This window comes from Miniopterus natalensis, chromosome 11, assembly GCF_054644295.1.
Source record: "Miniopterus natalensis isolate mMinNat1 chromosome 11, mMinNat1.hap1, whole genome shotgun sequence".
NCBI classification, from domain to species: domain Eukaryota; kingdom Metazoa; phylum Chordata; class Mammalia; order Chiroptera; family Miniopteridae; genus Miniopterus; species Miniopterus natalensis.
The window spans coordinates 67,500,420-67,520,550 of NC_142091.1; the positions used below are offsets into that span (position 1 = coordinate 67,500,420).

At 36.4% G+C, this 20,131-nt stretch overlaps 1 protein-coding gene across 1 annotated transcript in view; it reads right to left on the bottom strand.

The window, feature by feature from the left end:
* The window catches only part of CKAP5 (cytoskeleton associated protein 5), a 71,159-nt gene that overhangs the window by 40,187 nt on the left and 10,841 nt on the right, over positions 1-20,131 (bottom strand). Inside the window, exons 2-9 of the mRNA XM_016204025.2 lie at positions 11,434-11,527; positions 10,746-10,939; positions 8,958-9,164; positions 6,462-6,633; positions 5,758-5,890; positions 5,427-5,527; positions 3,553-3,666; positions 77-181 (exon numbers count right to left, since the gene is read on the bottom strand). Of these exons, the coding sequence (XP_016059511.2) occupies positions 77-181; positions 3,553-3,666; positions 5,427-5,527; positions 5,758-5,890; positions 6,462-6,633; positions 8,958-9,164; positions 10,746-10,939; positions 11,434-11,490 (1,083 nt within the window). The 5' untranslated portion in view covers positions 11,491-11,527. The remainder of the gene's footprint in view (positions 1-76; positions 182-3,552; positions 3,667-5,426; positions 5,528-5,757; positions 5,891-6,461; positions 6,634-8,957; positions 9,165-10,745; positions 10,940-11,433; positions 11,528-20,131) is intronic.

Here is a 20,131-nt window from a genome sequence, read left to right on the forward strand (position 1 = left end):
TTTAAAAGCACAGAGCAAACTAGCCTGACATTCTTGATAATATTGCTATTTGTACTTAAAAAGGAGTGTTACTTACGTGTCCTGCATATTGTCCAAATTTCTTCCTTAGCCCAACAGCTAGGCCGGTAAGACATTTTGCTGCCAAAGCCACCAACATGACATTAGTGTCCTTTCCAACTACCTATAAAAAGGGAAAAAAGGAAAACAAGACAGTAAGAGCCCTGTAGAAGGGAAATTAAAACTTCCTCTTAAAAGAACTCTAGCCAGACCAGCATGGCCCAGTGGTAGAGAATCGACCTATGTATGATCCAGGAGAATTGTGGTACAATGCCAGGTCAGGGCACATGCCTGGGTTGCGGGCTCGATCCCCAGCAGGGGGCATGGAGGAGGCAGCCAATCAATGATTCTCTCATTATTGATGTTTCTATCTCTCTCTCTCTCCCCCTCTCCCATCCTCTCTCTGAAATCAATAATATTAAAAAAAAACAAAAACAACAAAACTCTAAAAGCTATTATGTTACTAGACAGCCAATTATGTTTCCACAAAAGCTGAGATTCTTCTTTAACAATATCAAATTTGGGAGCTTCCCTTCAGTATGTTTAGTCTCCTACCTTGAAGTTTTACCAATATATATATAAAACTACAACTTCCAACTGTTAACTCTCCATTAGTGGTAGTCTAGGCTGTCAAGAGCTGCACACCATGGAGAAGGTGACTCTGGTAATGGCAGAGGAGCTGGAGGTCTGCTGACTTTGCTTTGGGGCAAGGAGAGCCAAGACACCACAGGGCAGCAGCTCTAACATTTATACCCCAGGAGAACAAGTGGAAACTGCCGTAGGTACTATAAAGAAGTCCATACATACTCTAAATGACAAACACCATTGCAACCATTTCTCTGAGGAAGCTTCTGGCTTCACAGCTGCCATTTTAGTTACCTAATAATCATCAACTTTGCATTTAGACCCTATTAGCAGAGTTTCCTCCAGCACTGTTTATACTACTATCCTCCTGTACTACACCCCATAGAGCCTAGCACTTATCAAAATTCACAGGTAGTAGCTGTGTCTGTGTCACTTCAGCAAGACAGTGACTATGCTTTGGTTCCTTCCTGCTAAGATTTTACTGTGTTATACTGCTCAAGTCAACTGGTGTTAAAAAGCTGCTTTACTTTTAAGTGCTCCAAACCCCTGTTTTTTCATTCTTTTCTCAGGTAGAAGTAATGCTTCCATTTTACTTTGGATTTATATAGTCCCTAAGATCTGGTATTCCCTAAGTAGAATACTTCATTCCAAATTCCCCAAATTAACCAATCTGTAATGCACAGCATGCAAGGAAGTTCTAACTGGCACCTAAACGTACTTCCTAAGTGCTAAGGAATAAGGATTAAGAAATGAACATTTATTAAAAATGAATTATGTGACAAATTTATAGGTGCTTTAGAATCCTTCTTTCATTTAATACTCACCCAAACCCTATAAAGTAGGTACTATTATTATCTCAATTTTGTAGATTTCAAAAATTAAATAGAGATCAACTTGCTCAAGATTATAGAGCTAGCAAATGGTAATGCTGTGGTTTAAATCTAGGTCTATTTTTTTAAAATCCTCACCTGAGGATATTTTCTCCATTGCTTTCCAGAGAGTGGAAGGGAAGGGGGAAGAGGAACAGAGAGAGAGAGAGAAACATTGATGTAAGAGAGACACATCGACTGGTTGCCTCCCACACGCGGCCCTGGGGTCGAGGATCGAATCTGCAACCAAGGTACACGCCCTTGACCAGTATCAAACCTGGGACCCTTCAGCCCAAGGGCCAACACTTTAACCACTGAGCCAAACTGGCCAGGGCAAACCTAATTCTGTTTTGACATCAAAGCTCCTGCTCTCTTATTTGCAGCCAAGTATAGAGCTACGAAAAATCTGAATTGCCTGATATGCACATTCCCAGCTGAGGCTGAACAAAGCAACCCTCTGCTTTCTTCTTTCATCTTTCATACAGTTTTAACAAAAACCTTTTTCATGGTCTATTTAGTGTCATGTTTTGGTGGGGGTTTTTGTGTGCATTTTGGTGCCTTTCACTGTTTAAAATGACTTCCAAGAGTAGTGCTGAAGTTCTGTCCAGCATTCCTAAGTGCAAAAAGGCTGTGATGTGCCTTACATAGAAATTTTGTGTTAGGTAAGCTTTGTTCAGGCACAAGTTATAGGGTTGTTGGCTCTGAGTTCAATGTTAATGAATCAATAATATATATTAAATAAGATGTCTTAAAAAGAATAAAACACAGTTATGTATTGTTTTGTGTGTCAGTTGATGAAAATGTTATGATCAAAGGGTTGCAGGACCCTAACCCTGTATTTCCCCTAGAAATAATGGTTCGGTATTCCCTAATTCAATGTCTACAGTAATTTTATAGAACATAAGTACTAGAAGTAATGAGAATTGCTGTACTTAAATGTGTATATAATTAAAGATTAACCTCCCCCCACACACACCATTTTAATCCTCTGTAATTTTAGGCTGAGGAAACAAGCAAAGTTTTCAACCTTGTTGCATTCAAGACAAAGTCTTAAGTTTGTTCTTAAGCTCTATAACTATATCCACAGTGTTTGATCTATACTTTCAGATTTTTAAAAAATATTTTTCATTGATTTTTAGAGAGAGAGGAAAGGAGAGAGAGAGCGGGAAATATCTATCAGGTGCCTTCCGTACGCCTCCTACTGGATCGAGCCGAAACCTGGGCACACGCCCTGACCAGGAATCGAACCAGCAACCCTTTGGTGCACAGAACAATGCCCGACCAAGCCACACCACCAGCAGCAGTTAACTTGGTTAGACCTAGCAATACCAAAGGAATCTTTTCTTAAAAAAAAAATATATATATATATATTTAAATATATCTTTATTCATTTCAGAGAGAGGAAGGGAGAGGGAGAGAGATAGAAACATCAATGATGAGAGAGTCGTCATTGATCAGCTGCCTCCTGCACGCCCCCGACTGGGGACTGAACCCGCAACCCCAGCATGTGCCCTGACTGGGAATCGAACTACAATCTCCTGGATCCTAGGTCGATGCTCAGCCGCTGAGCCATGCCCGGCTGGGCTAAAAATATTTCTTTATTTAGTACTTGCCTGCTTTATAATTGACCACATCCTTTGCTTTACATGCTGATACTATATAGTGTGGCATCATTTGCTATCTAACAAAAAAAAAATTCTTCATATTTAATATTTATCCCATTAAATGGAGCCAATTTAAATAGTTCATCCTACAGAATTATAAAACTGGAATATTTGGGTCTCGATCAGCAAGACCCTTTTTCTTGAGGTTTTTACATGCTATCAAATAACATACTAAAAGTAATAATAAACAAAGATTGAAAACCAAATAACCCAGAACAATCATTTTAAACAATATTTTAAAAATGGATGCCTATAATTTTAAAACCATCAATAGTGTTCCTTAAATAGCAATGTTTTTGTGATAAAAAGGATGACCGATACAGAGAAATTCAACAGCCTGTTGCTGGGACACCAAGGTTGAAACTCCTCACGTTTACCTTCTTTAATGCTTTTACTAAATCTGCATAATCGCCTGCTTCCAATTTGGGGTTTTTCACTAGTACTTCTACAGCCTCCAGGGCTTCTTTTCTCTCTTGCCATTTTTTTGCCTCCTGCAAGATACAATATAAGTCATTTGTAGAACAGAAAATAAGAGAGCAAAATAAAAGTCTGTTTCTTTCATGCTACTAATTCAAAGATAAATATTTTTTGTTTTCAGAAACTTTTCTAAAGCTGATTAAAAAACAAAATTGCAAATCTGTGTAGCCAATCAGAATGTTTTGTTCATATACATAAAATTGTGTTTGTACATAAAAAGTATTTTTATAACTTTTCCTAATCCTGAGCTCTAAAGTAACTAAATAGAATAAGATGTCAGTCTTTTCTTTCTCATTTTCTAGGCAAATGTTAGTAAGCAGGTATTAAACAGAAAACATTGATAGAAAGCATTTCTAGCATATCTAACAGTGGCACAACTACAGGAGAAAGGAATTTCCATACCCATAACATTAAAAAGAGCAGAAAAGAACAATCACATAACCAACAACCAAAATTGTTCTAACCTTGAAGATTAGTTTTCCAGATTGGGAGTAAAATGCTAACCCTTTTGTTTTATGGCCATAAAGTAGAATATGCTCCACCAGAGATCAATCAATCATTCAGTAATTTGAACAGGCACAATTTCAAAGAATTGGGGATACAAAGAAGATGATAAACTAGTTACCCTAGAGGACATTACAGTTCAATTCAATTTATCAAATATTTAGTTGTTAATCAGAAGTTTATAGGATACTCGAGCTGATAGCAGAGCTAGAAAGATCTTCAATAAATAACTACAAAGCTTTGGTAACACAGCAAGAGTTCTTAACCTAGTTTAGGCTGGCAGGTAGGATCTCCCCCACAAAGTGATGCTTAAGGTGAGACCCAGAAGATAAAGAGGCACTATGAACTGAATGGGGGGAGAAGAATGACTAGGCAGAAAGAACAGCAATGTTAAGTCCCAGAGTTTAGAGGGGGGAAAAAGTGTGGCACATTTGATACTGGGAGAAGTTCCATATGACTGGAGTGTGGAGAGTGAGAGAAATAAGAGATGTGGCTGGAAAATAAGCAGGGGCCTCAAAGGTACCAGAGACGACCTCAAGGGCCACAGTATGATCTCAGACATCATCTTAAAACTCATGAAAACCACTGAACGGCTTTAATGAGGCAATGATATGAGATTTGCATTTTGGAAAATAATACCTCTAATTACATTGTGAAATATAATGGGAAAGAGGAGGCAAGAATGAGCAAAGACAGGGAGTCTTGTAAGAAGACTACTGTAGTACTGTAGCATATAAGGCAAGACATGATGGTGGTTGGGATAAGACTTTCTCAATTGGGGATAATTTTGTCTTTTGGAATACATTTAGCAAAGTCTGGAGACATTTTAGATGATCAGGACTTGGGAGATTTGTATTACTGATATATAGTGGGTAAAAGCCAGAGATGCTGCTACAATGCACAGGAAAGTCCCCCAAAACAAAGAATCATCTGGGGAAAAATATCAACAGTGCAAAGGTCAGGAAACCCTAGAGTAACTACTTGGCAGTGGGATGAATTTGAGAGATATTTAAAGGTAAAACTAGAGACAATGAAGAAAAAAGAGACATCAAAAAAAATGTTCTAGTTTTTGGCAAGATGTAAAAAAAAGTTCAATAGTAAAATATACACAAAATAGTATGGGAACAAAGAAGAAGCAACTAATTCACTCTACTAGGGAAGATATGGGGTAGAAGGGGTACACCAGGAAATGGCTCAGCAGAACATACTCTAATTATACTCTAGTAATTACTTAAAATGAAATAAATGAAAGAAGTTTACCATTACTTACAATTTTGTCATAAAAGTCTTTGGGAAGTTTGGAAAGAATTTCTACTGCTTCCAAAAGCTCATAAGCATCTATCTGTGGCACCTCATCACCATCGTCACCACCTTCCAGGAGAAAAACAAAACAAACCTTAAAAATGGATGGAATGGCTTTATTTCTGTTACCAGTCCTTTCACACACCTCTGATGAAATCTTGATACTGAATTATTAATGCTATATACAATTTATATTTTATTAAATGGCAGTCCTACAAAATGTGCCCAGTGAACATAGGTTCTTGTGGTAGGGTCCATTCTTGCGAATTTTGAGAGACCAGTGTTTAAAATGGGCTTACCTCCTTCAGCATCTCCACCAGCAGACTGTTGCTGTTCCAATTTTGCTTGTAGTTCTTGCTGGGAACGCAGAAACCGAGTAGGTTTAGGAGCACCTGTTGGCAGTTTGACCCATTCTTCTTCCAGTTCTTTCAACTGCAAATATCATGAAATATTTTAAAAACATCATCTACATCTCCACCATTAGAGGATATACTTAACATTTATATTTACTAATATAAGAACTTAATTTCTTATTTATATGACTCTAAAGGGGTAAACAAGAAAAATTTAAGTTGTATACACTTTGCAGCATAAGACAAACTGACTTATATTTACTACACTGAAGATGTATGGCTAAGCATACAGAAAAAAGAAAATCAACTTTTTCAGACACTCTCATTAGTTCATGAATTCAGATATATTTGTATCTGATAAAAGTCTCTAAAACCAATTACAATAAAAAAGATAAATGCATTTCGTCCAACAGCAATATAAAGGGATATTTTAAACTGCTATAGATTCAACACTAACATACAGGAATCACCGAATGCAACAGTATGTAACCTGAGAGGACAAAGTAACAGCAGAGACAGTTGGCTACGCTCAGAAAAATCAACTAATTTCAAAAAATAATTATTTGCAAGGACAGAATATCAACAATGACATGAAGGAATTATCTTCATATATTAACCTTGTGCAAAGACAACCAAAAACTGTGCCTCACCTGAACAGAGTTTATATTTTGCAATGGTGGTCTCAGAACATCCCGAATCCATCTGTAAATCTCCACAGCAATTAGTTTGGCTTCATCTCGAACACCCTTGTCTCGAGACTCAAAGAGTTTTGGCAACACTTTGATAATTGGCTTAAGCAAGATAATTTTGGAACCAAATTCACTACAAGTAAAAAAATTGGAAAAACAATTGTCAACATGCTTGCTTGGGTTAAAGTTCACTCAAACACAGTTCCAACCCCATATATTAATAGAATTATATAAGTTGAGTTTTAAGGCAGAAAAAAAGGGAACTCATAACTACATCTATGTTTAGATGTCATTCTTCCATGAATATTATTTAATGTCTAGGGTCCAAAATAATATTACCATTTTATTTTACTTTACTTACGAATATTTTTATTGACTTTTAGAGAGAGAAGAAGAGAGAGGAGAGGGAGAAAAACATGGGTGTGAAAGCAGAACATGGATCTACTGCCTCCTGCACACCCCCTACTGGGGAAGGAGCTCGCAATCCAGCCATGTGCTCTGACGGGGAATCCAACCAGGAACCAGGAACCTTTTGGTGCATGGGACGATGCCCAACCAACTGAGCACACAGGCCGGGGGGCAGTATTACCGTTTTAAAACTCACTTTCTAGATAGCCAGATTAGGAGTAATTCAAGTCTATGAAGGACCAGCGCTGTGTGATATCTTAAATATGCATGCATATACATATAAAAGCTTAAAAATATGAACAAGCCAGTTTATAAATTTCCAGATGAGTGAAATCTGCTTTTAATAAACTTTTAATAGTTTTTACAACGAAGGTTGTTCACTCAACTCGAAAGAGCACTAATCCTGGCGATATGTTTCATTCCTGACTTCAAAGCTATCACACTGTAACTCCAGGCAACTTAAATCTCTTTGCTTCAGTTTTCCACAGGAAAAATAGTTGCATTCTGACTTCTTTTAAAAAAGTAACATAATATTTATTTATTTGTTTGTTTGTTTATTTTCCCCCCCAGCAAAATAAAATTCCAGCTTATTGTTGGACAACACTGTTTAACACACACATCAAAAAGGCCAAACAGTAACTTCACAGACCAAAAAAAAAAGGAAAAAAGAAACCTTTTACCTTTGGCCTTTTTAACCATCTTTTTAACCTTTGGTCTCCTGAAACTATCACTAACATATATAAAGGAAGCTCTGAAACGTAGGATTGAACTGTTGGCCTCAATGTCTGAAAGAACTGTCTAGTTCCACTTACAGATTTGGAGATGCTTTAGGACAAATAAAGAACCACCTAAGGATGGGACTAAATAATATGTATAAGGAAAATGCCTAACTTGTTCTTTTTCTACCCTTATTCTCCTACTCAGCTTAAAATGAAGTAACTAGAGTTCATAGCATTCTAGATTAGAAACTAATTAAAAGGTAGAAGGTTATAGTATAATATATATTTTATTAGAGACCCAATACCAAGGACAGAACAGATCTACTGATATAAGCAGTCTTGATAACCCAGTCAATTCACTAAATTCCTAAGAATGAGCATACTATTTACTATTCATAAAAATATATGCCTACTATACTATGATAGGCTAGACACAAGGAAACATTTATTACACAAGAATCTAAGTGAAAGTCAAATTTTACAAAAGAACATTATGAACCAACTGAAAGACAAAAGACTTGTAAACTGAGGATAGTTTAACAAAATTTAAATTTTTGATACTTTCACGTAAGATAACCACCAAAGGAAGCATTTTCTCTAAGAATATGTCATATACAAAATCACAAGAGAGTTGAAATGATCTTCACTCTCAAAGGTCACACATTTAGGGTTTTACTAGAGACGTTTTCTGAAGTATTTCATGTGGATGGTTTTGGGGACAGGATATCAGATAAGGACTGCCAAATCAGAACAAACTAATGGTTTGTCTAATTCAGATTTCCATAGCAAATTACAACCATTTGTTCCTGAAAGAGATACCATTCATGAAAAACTACACTGCCAAATTCTAGGGTTGAAAATAACTTATTACACAAGAGTAAGTTATTTTCTATTTGCTATACTTCTGTTTAAAGGCATATAGCATTTGCTTCTACTTTATAAAAAGGCACCTAAACAAAGGTTTGTTTTAGCCAACAAACTGTGTCTTTAGCCAACATGTAAATTTATGTGAAACAGTGAGCTGCTTCAATACCCCGAGGAGTGCTTTTCCACAAAAAGGTCAATTCATAATCTGAGAACAGGTCAGAAATATCCTGTTCATCTTCATTAGAAAGAAATTTAGATAAAATAACTATGCAACACACTTGAAGGCTAAAATTACTGAATACAAAGTGCCACACTCGAGGAATGAGTTCAGCTTTTCCAGGTCACTTTACTGATTGGTGTGGCATACCTAGTCAAGTCTAACAGTTTTCATTTCTGTTTAAACCAGGAACCCAAACTCAACTGAGATACTCTAGTTAACAGAATGAAAAAGAAAAAGTCTTACCTTAAGGCTTTCCTCAGTGTCTCTATACAGGCTACTATAATCTTGGGGTTCTTATTGTCCAGGCCTTTTAGGAGCTCTTCTTGCACAGCCTCTCCTTTCTCAATCTCTATGTACATCAGACAAATCTCAATACCTAGCTCCTTGGCTTTGGCTTTGGGTTGGTTGAATACTTTAGTTACAACACCTGATACAACTTCTCCTGTGGTTCTGTAATATAGATTATAAACAACCACACACACAAAAACATAATTTAGTAGAAAGAGCTAGAAAAAGGTCATGGAAGGCAGTGGGTGTGTGATTGGGGATGGGGGGTGTACACACGTACTTTTAAAAATGCTGAAATAATTCTCTAATTTTTAAATTTGTTTGAAAATATTAAAAAACTTATGCAAAAGTTTAAACATGTCATACCAGACAATAACACAGAACCATAGACTGTTTATAAATGTAGAAAATTCAAACAAGAAAGTAAATATTCCTTGAAATCCCACCACATAGAGAAAACTTCCAACTTTTTGCTATCCATCCTTCCAAACCTTTCTATATGCATATATATATATGTATGTGTGTGTATACACACACACACACACACAGACACAGATATATTATACAAAAATAGGATTACGAAGTTCTTGATTTTGTGAAAATTTAAAAAAAAACAATTTTAAACACTGCTTAACAGAATTTCTTCACAGAAGGAATGGATATATACCTTTAGTACCAAAAGGCTGCTTCCAACTCCTTGGCAAGACTACAACTACAGTAACTTTATTGCTTTGAATCTCGTCTAAATTAAATAAAACCTGTACCACTGGAAATTGGAGGAACTGAGTGGGTTGGAAGTACATGCACCACTTGTCAAAAAATTTTCTGGTATCAGAAGAAAAATGAAATTAAAAAAGCAATGGCCCGGCCGGGCGTGACTCAGCGGTTGAGTGTCGACCTAGGATCTAGGCAATCGGGGTTCGATTCCTGGTCAGGGCACATGCCTGGGTTGTGGGCTCAGTCCCCAGTCAGAGGAGTGTATGAGGCAGCCGATCAATGACTCTCTCATCATTGATGTTTCTATCTCTCTCTTTCCCTCTCCTTTCCTCTCTCTGAAATCAATAAAGATATATTTAAAAAAAAAAAAAAAAAGGCAATGACATCACTAATGGCACGGGAAACTGGGTGATGTTAACAAAGCTCTCAAATTATGATTGTCTTTATTAGTATAATCTTTGAAGTAAGTCAAGGATATATGTCTTGTGCAATAAAGTCAAGGGCAAACAGGCTGAATCACCGAGGTCGTTTAGTTAGCATTACCTCTCCTAAGAGATAATGCCTAATGACCACAGGAAGAAAAATGTGATTCTAAGATCACCTAGCTGGGATCTGAGAAAAAGACTTTTGTAATGCCCAAAATATTTTCAGTGAAATTCTGATCATTCCTTTGATGACAACTTCTCAGTTTCTTCTAAAAGTTACTGAAGATTTTCCTTCTTAGTCTAGAGTAATTTCCATACAAAAGGAACAAAAGGAAAAACATCACTTGTTCATCAAACCTTAAGGTAGAAACTCAAGATCTGATTTCTAATTGGTTCCTCTTTAGAGATTTCATGTACTATTTAAACTTCTGAGGACAGATAGACTGAAGGGGAAAAAAACAAGTATCAAGGAACCATGAAAGTAAGAAAATTAATATATGCTAAAAGTGCTAATAACTAAGGAGAGGGATCCATAAATATACATAGATTAACCCAAGTAACACCAGACAGGGGATTTAACAGTTGAAAAGAAACTACTTACTTTCCTGCTACATGGGCATTTTCAACATAAACAAGTGCAGCTTCTAATCCTTTCAACTGAACCACTGCATTGGAATCAGTCACAAATTTTTTGATCAATCCTAAAAATTTGGACCATTCTGGGCTCTTTTCATCTCTTATTTTCTGGAAGATCTTCAAGGCCTCTTCATACCCATTCAACCTTGCTTTCCACAGCTAAAAGAAAAGTAGTATTTTGAAAAACAAAATGGAATAATACTATTATTATTTATTGTTAATTAGGGGGGAGGGAAAAATAACTACCCTATACCAGGTAATCTGAACAAAAGACCCCATGAGTGGAAACAAAAAAGGAGTTTAAGAAATTCAGATAGCTTTAAAAAAATTAGCTAATAAACTTTTTCTTATAAATGTTTAATATTTATGATATTCTGCAAAGGTCATCTAAAATTCTTAACAGGCCACTATAAATGTATCTCAATTGGATATAAAGTATTCAAGTGTTAGTTATTACTACTTCTTTAGAATATGGCATTAAAGATGTGATAGTTCAAACATGAACCACCCTGCTGAAACTACCCAGTCTCCAAAGTATGTTCTTTTTCAGTTGTACTGTATGATCACTGGGCAGGTTTATACTATACTACACAGCGTAACTGCTGACAAAACAAACCAATGAAACCAAAATTTGAGTTCCTGAAAAGTCTCACCTTGTGTTCACATTTCTGATCAACTGGCAGTTTCAACCACTCACTGTCATCTCCCATTGTGCTTCCAGTTTCTCCTTAGAATTTAGAGTAATTCCTGGTCAAATAAAAATTGATGCCTATTAATTCTAGCATCAAGCAGTTTCTTGAGACAAAACGAATTTTGTGAGATTTTTATTTTATCATGATACACCAATATGATTAAAAATCCCATTCTTTGTTTATATACCCGTTTAATTCCATTAACAGAACATTTTAAAAGTAAACACAAAAAAGTCAATAAAAAACTCTATGTCTCATCCTGATACACCAAGGTTGTAGGTTCAGTCCCCAATCAGGGCACACACAAGAAGTAACCAAGGAATGCATAAATGAGTGGACCAACAAATTGATGTTTCTCTCTCTCTCTCTCTCTCTCTCTCTCCCTTCCTCCCTCCTTTCCCGCTCACTCTAAAATCAATTTTTAAAAAAGGGGAAGAGAAGAGTTTCAAAGAATGTCATACTTTCAAATGTTAACCTAAAATTATTTATAGAAAGTAATCAATATGGAAAAATCTCAATGCTACCCAGTTCTCTATCTAATTCTGGTAAATATGACTTTAGTCAATGTTTACATAAACTAGTAAAAAATTAAATCCCTGAATGAATTGTTCCTCTATAAGCTTTATGTTTAAACCATTTTTTAATTAATGAGGTTTATAGTCAACATTCCTTTAATAACTTTATGCTATTCATTTAGGTAACACTTTCTTTCGGATTATAAAAGTAATGTATGCTGACTGCAGAAAATCTGAAAAGTACAGAAAATAGATAAGGAAGGAAAGTTGTTTTTTTTTTTAAATATATCTTTATTGATTTCAGAGAGAGGAAGGGAGAGGGGGAGAGAGAGAGAAACATCAATGATGAGAGAGTCATTGATCGGCTGCAGCCCACAACCCGGGCATGTGCCCTGACCGGGAATCGAACCCTGATCGCCTGGATCCTAGGTTGATGCTTAACCACTGAGCCACGCCCGGCCGGGCAAAGAAGGAAAGTATTAAAAGACAATTTTGCCACTTTGATGAACATTAAAGTGTGTCCACTTGAGTCCTTCTAGATTTTTTTTCAATGCATATACAGTGTATAAAATACATGGGGGGAAAAGAGGGATAATCCTTTTGCAACTTTTTTCTTTTTAAAAAAATATTCTTTAGGTTTTTTTCACTTTTTAAAGTAGATTTTTAAAATACGTGGGCTCAGCCGGGCATGGCTCAGCGGTTGAGCATCGACCTCGGATCCAGAACATCGGGGTTCGATTCCCGATCAGGGCACATGCTCGGGTTGCGGGCTGCAGCCAATCAATGACTCATCATTGATGTTTCTATCTCTCTCTCCCTCTCTCTCTCTGAAATCAATAAAGATATATATTAAAAATATATATATGTGGTTTTATTTTTTTAAAAATATATCTTTATTGATTTCAGAGAGAGGAAGGGAGAGGGAGAGAGAGAAACATCAATGATGAGAGAGAGTCATTGCTTGGCTGCCTCCTGCATGCCCCCTACTGTGGATCAAGCCTGCAACCCAGGCATGTGCCCTGACTGAGAATGGAACTGCCAACCTCCTGGTACATGGGACAACGCTCAACCAAATAAGCCACACTGGCCAGGCGCAATCTTTTTCTTATACAGTCACAAATATTCTCCCATATTTGAGAACATGATGTTTAAAGGCTGCATAACACTCCATTTTTATCATCAATCCTATTGTTGAAATTTAAATTGTTTCCAATTTTCCAATATTGTAAGTAACGTAGAAGAGATTCAGCTCATCTCTCCTCTTGATCCCCAGTCTTGGTCTGACATAAAAAATATATCTTCAATAAACATTTGTTTAATGAATATATACCTTGATAATGTCTACCGTGAATCAGGCATTGTGTAAAGTACTTGTTAAGTATGTTGATTCACTTTACGAATAACAACTAAATGAAAGGAAGATATTTTCCCCACTTTACACACTAGGCTCACAAAGATTAAGTAACCTGCCAAAAACAATAAAACTGGTAGGCAGTGAGATCACACTAAGATTCAAAGTCTATGCCTCTTCTTTTACAACTTGTTCCCTTCCATGAAAATGTAGGAAATATTCCAGGGAAAGTTAGATACTCGAAGACTAAATTGTAAAAGCTTATTAGAGTAAGTGGAACTTTCATTAAGAACTCTCTCTAAAATCCCCAGGACCCTATGAAACAACAGCAGCACATTTTAGAGTAGGAGTCAAACCTTAATACAGAATAGAAACTCTAATACAGCAGTGGCAGAAGACAAAATAGTACAACAGTTTGGAAAACAGTACGGCATTATTTAAGTTGAAGATGCACATACCCATACCCTACTATCCAACAACTCCATTCCCTGGTACTTACTCTAGATACTGAAGCCAACTGCACCAGAAGACTTATACAAATACAAGGATATTCGTAAGACTGTTGTTCATGAAAGTCAAAAGTTGGAAACACTTCACAAGTTCATAAAAAAAATATGAATAAATAGTGGTAGATTCACTCAGTGTAATATTATACAGCAACAAAAATGAATGAACTATATAGTGCTTCTCAAACTTTATAGTGAAGGACAAGTTTTTTGTTTGTTTGTTTTTGTTAATCCTCACCTGAGGATATTTTTTCCACTGATTTTTAGATAAAGTAGAAGGGACTGAGTAAGGAGGGGGAGGAGAAAGAGTGAGAGAGAGAACACTGACGTGAGAGAGACAAATCGATTGGTTGCCTCTCACATGCACACCCAACTGGGGCGAGAACAAACCTGCAACCCAGGTATGTGCCCTTGATCAAGAACCAAACCCACGACCCTCTGGTGCTCGGGCTGACACTCTAACCATGAGCCACACCAGTTAGGCTGTCCAATTCTAGTTTTATACCCAAAGGAACTGAAAATAGGTACTCCAACAAGTAGATATACATTCATGTTCATAGCAGCACTATTCACAATAGCCAAAAAATGGCCCAAATGTTCATCAGTGGATGGAATAAACAAATTGTGGTATGTACTTACAATGGACTATTACTCGGCCATAAAAGGGAGTAAAGCGAAGTACTGATAAAACTGGGTGAACTTCACAAACATGATGCTAAGTGAAAAAAAACAAATACAAAAGGTCCCATATTATGTGATTCCATTATATGAAAATATCTAGAATTATAATACATCCATAGAGACAGAATGCAGATTTGTGGTTGCCAGAGGTTGGGGAGAGGGGGAATTGGATAGAAACTGCTTAATGGGTAAGGAAGTTTTACTGCAGAATGATGGAAGTGTCTTGGAACTAGATAGAGGTGGTGGTTGCATAATATTGTAAATGTACAAAATGCCATTTGAATTGTTCATTTTAAAATGGTTAAGTTTTATGTGATGTGAATTTCACTTCAATAAATCATTTTTTAAAGTCCCAAGGTGATTCTAATGTGCAGTCTAGGTTGAAAACTTCTAACATTACTTTCTTGGTACAAGTTTTAGCTGCAAAAGCAATCTTTCCCATCTGTTTTTCAAAGAGAAACACTCAATGAAATCTTTTAAAACATTTTCCAACCAAGAGAATGTGAACAACAATATTCGACTGCTGGTATTCTATGAGCTCACTACAATACTTTTCTTTTTTTCCTGTTGGTTACTTTTAGAAATATGAAGAAACAGACTTTCCAACCTAAGTGCCTCAAAGAAAATTTAAATGTCATTGTGTTATACTTTCTGAAATGGCTTCTACTACATTATAGTCTGAGTTTTTAAGATGGTATTTATGATCTTTCTATTAAAAGGAAAGGCCTGCTTCACACCCAAACCTCCCCAGCCATTGAAATAATGGGTACAGTATTGTGTATGCATGTGGCAAGGACTCTTGCTCTGTCTTTGTGTTTGTCTTCTTCCAGGATTGATATACTAAGAAAAAAGGCACTTCTCCACTAATTTCCCCCCATAATTATTTTAATTATAAAATTAATTTTAGAATTTAATTTTTTACATATATAAGAAAACATATGCAATGTCAATTATGAAGCACTGCAATAAAACTGACGTACCACCCAATCTGAAAATTAGAACACTACCAATATTATCACTGTACCTGTGCATTTCTTTCTTATTCCACCCTTCTCCCCACAGAAGCACTTTCAAGTTTGTTTAGTTCTATGCCACAGTCACAGGCCATATCCATAAACAACAAAATTAATTGCATTTCTTTGTGAGCTTTAGAAAATGTTAGTTTGTAATCCTCCATAGCTTGCTTTTTTCATTCAAAATTTCATTTGTAAAATTCATCCATGTAGTGTACTACAATTCAGAACTACTCAGAGTGTAGTCCAAAGACTTGTGCTGGTTCACAAACTTATTCAGAGAAAAGTACAGAAATGGAGATAAGAATTTAGAAACAGCCATAGAACCTATTCTAGCTTCTTTTATTATGGTGGTCTAAGGAACTAAAGTTCAGCGAAGGTAAAGTATAAAATGCAACAAGGAAAAAGTAAGGGGGTGTGTAGAGTCAGGCTGGAAAGCAGTTAAGATCATACCCTAGAAGGTCTTATAAGCAATGTTAGGAATTTGGACTTTATTCCAAAAGTAAAAGGAGACTTTGAAGGATTATAAGTAGAAAAAATTACATACACTATCAAACTTGCATTTTTTGAAGACAACGTAATGTAAATGTAGAAGTAATGTAAAGGATAGCTTGGAAGGCAGTAACAATGGAGGGAAATCAGTTAGAAGGCTGTAGTCTAAATGAAAGATGATGGTAGCTTGTACCTAAGGGTAATAGCAATGCAGAGGAAGAAAAGTGTATGAATTTTAGAGATATAAGGAATGTCAAAGAATGTCCTTACTGAGTAAATGTAAAAGGGGTGGAAGAGAGAGATGAAGATGAGTTTTAGACAAGTTGAGTTTGAGATGCATGCTAGCCAAGTATAGATGTGTGCAGCAGTCACTTAAGTAGGGGAAACTGATCTACAAGAAATTTCTTGATTTCTAGTTTGGTAAAATTCCTGGTTTCTAGACGATCTACCGTGAAAACTATTCATACTTTATATATGATAAGATTTATTTTGGTGATTACACAACTCAATGAAAATATAAAGAGCAAATGAAAGAATATATAAAAGATAAGTTTATTTGCATCCTAAAGGACTCAGGTAATTTAGAGAAATTTAAAATACAGTTAGTTGCCTCCTTTTGGCCGGAACCGCCATCTGCTAGGTAGGCCCTGGGCGTGGCTCTCGGCAACTGTGGTTCCACAGACTTGAGTCCTAACCCAGGGGGTGCTGAGGATGCGTATTAGGGCTATAGCTAGACTATCTAGACTACCTGGGTTCCTGTGCTCTGGGTGGTGGAGCTCTGTCTATCTAGACAGGGAGCGGGGTGTGGCTGGCGGTGCCAGGCTTGGGGTGGGGGTCGAGGACCAGACTACAATGCCACAGCCTAGGAGGGGCCAGGCTCAGGAAAAACGAGGCCAAATCACCTGCATGAGGCTTCTTGGTAATGAGCCAAAATGATCAACACAAAGAGAAAGAGGAGAGGCACCCGCTATATGTTCTCTAGATCTTTTAGAGTTGTTCCTTTGGCCACATACATGCACATCTACAAGAAAGGTGATATTGTAGACATCAAGGAATGGGCACTGTTCAAAAAGCAATGCCCCACAAATGTTACCATGGCAAAACTGGAAGAGTCTACAATGTCACCCAGCATGCAGTGGGCATTGTTGTGAACAAACAAGTTAAGGGCAAGATTCTTGCCAAGAGAATTAATGTACGCATTGAGCATATTAAGCACTCTAAGAGCCAAGATAGCTTCCTGAAACGTGTGAAGGAAAATGATCAGAAAAAGGAAGCCAAAGAGAAAGGTACCTGGGTTCAACTGAAGCGTCAGCCTGCTCCGTCCAGGGAAGCACACTTTGTGAGAACCAATGGAAAGGAGCCTGAGCTGCTGGAACCCATTCCCTATGAATTCATGGCATGATAAGTGTTAAAAAAAAAACACACAAACCTCTATACTGATAAAAATGTTTCTCTTAATTGGGTAGAAGTGTGGTATCCCTTCCCCCCCAAAAATAATTAAAGAAAACTTTGTGTCCAAAAAATAAATAAAAAATACAGTTAGTTGGTAAAAGGGGGAATCATCCCTAATCAGGAGCTGGCTAATAATCAAGCCTAACTACCCAACTGTGCTTTAAAACACTGTTAACCTGCCCTTGGTTAAGAATGACTACAGTTTTAACTCTAACTTGGGATTACCCATGCAGTCCACCCTCCACCCCTAACCCTTATTCCATTGAGAGCTGACTCTACCAGTTGAAAAGGAAAATCTTTCTTTGAGATTAACAACAAAAACAAAAAACAAAGGTGGGAGATTATGATCTCTAAAATTCCTATTAGTTCTAAATGTCTGACTATATAATTCTAGAACATTTGGGGTGGGGTGGGGTCATTAAAGTAAACACTGTTTAGCCCTGGCTGGTGTGTCCTGTGCACCGAAAGGTTGCCAGTTTGATCCCAGGTAGGGGGTGTGCAGGAGGCAACTGAGTAGCCCAGCCGATCATGTTTCCCTCTCACATGGATGTTTCTCTCTCCCCCTCTTCCTTCCCCTCTCTCTAAAAATCAATAAAAAAAATTAATAATAAAAAAGCAACCACTATTTAAAGCTAAACTTTGCCTCTACTGAAAATTTTAACCATTATCACAAAGGTAAGGAAAAGCCTTGGGAATATTCAGAAGATATTTAGAAAGTAATAAACAGGAACCTCAGAATCAGTATAAAATGGAATACATGTAGAATAAAATGTAACAATTCCATGAAAAGTCACACAAGTTCAGAGCTTGAATGGTTTCTTTAAAGAAACTTAGCACTGTTTTCAAGATACACAGCAAATTAAAACCAAACTAACATTCATAATAGCTAAAAAATAAAAACAAGTCAAATGTCTACCCACTGATGAATAGATAAATGAAATGTGGCAAATCCATACAATGGGATATTATTCAGTAATAAAAACAAATTAAGTGCCATAAAGAACTTCTGAAACTCAACAACAAAAACAAATCCCAATTAAAATATGGGCAAAGGACTTGAATAGACATTTCTCCAAAGAAGGTATACAAATAGCCAAAAAGCACATGAAAAGATGCTCAACATTACTAATCATTAAGGAAACACAAATAAAAATTACAATTAGATACCACCTCACACCCAGTAGGATGCTACTGTGAGGAAACACAACAAAACAGAAAAAAACAAGTGCTGATAAGGATATGGAGAAATTGGAACCCTTGTACACTGTTGGTGGGAATGTAAAATGGTGCAGCTGCTATGAAAAATAGTACGGCAGTTCCTAAAAAAATTAAAAATAGAATTATCATATGATCCAGCTGTTCCACTTCTAGGAACTGTATATGCCCCAAAGACTTGAAAACAGGGCGTCGATAAGATATCTGTACATCCATGTTCACAGCAGCATTATTCACTAATGTGGCTAAAATGTGGAAGCAACCCAAGTATTCACTGATAGATGAATCAGTGGTATACACATACAATGGAATATTACTCAGTCTTAAAAGGAAAGAAATTCTGACATATGTTATAACCTGGATGAACCTTGAGGACATTATGCTAAGTGAAATAAGCCAGTCACAAAGAGACAAATATTTTACTATTCCACTTACATGAGGTACTTAGAGTAATCAAAATCATAGAAACAGAAAGGAGACTAGGATGATCACTGCCAGCAGATGGATGGAGTATGGGAATGGTGGGTTATTGTTTAATGCAAATAAAGTTTTACAGTATGAAAAGACTGTGGAGATGGATAGTAATGATGGTTGTACAACATTATGAATGTATTTAATATCACTGAACTTCACATTTAAAAATGGTTAGGATGGTAAATTTTATGTTTATTTTGCCACAATAAAAAAAAAGGAAGTACGAATACATGTTACAACATGGATGAACCTTGAAAACATTATGTTAAATGAAAGAAGCCAGTCACAAAGGACCATATATCGTATGATTCCATTCATATGAAATGTCCAGAAAAGGCAATTCTATAGAAACAGAAGATCAGTGGTTGCCTAGGACTGGGGTGTTTGGGGATATTAGAATGGTGATGGCTATGAGATGTGGGGTTTCTTTTTGAGGTAATAAGAATATTCTAAAATTGACTGTGATAATGCACAAATCTATAAATATGCTAAAAGCCATTGTACACTTTAAAGAGTGAATGGCATGTGAATTATATCTCATTAAAATTGTTTTTCATTTTGTTTTTTAAAAAAGCCCCAAACTAACAAAGTTTACAAACAAAAGTCTTTAGGAAATAAAAATTATTTGTTAAAACTACCAATCATTTTACATGTGCATAGGTTGGCTGTAAAGGTTAGAATCCTTTCTAATAGTAGGACCTAATAATAAAGAATTACTCCATTCCAATTTTACCTAAAGCATTCATTCACTGAATTTCTATGACATGCTCAAGTTCACAGGAGTATAAATAAGATGTGTAAACAAATAATCATAATACAAAATATAGTATATATGGAAAGCAACATTAACAATGGACAAATAAGGGTTATGGGAGTTTAAAGCTTAACTACCAGCGAGTTAGTGAAAATCTCATAGAAAGGATGGCATCTGAATTCAGTGATGAATGACAGGTGGGCTTT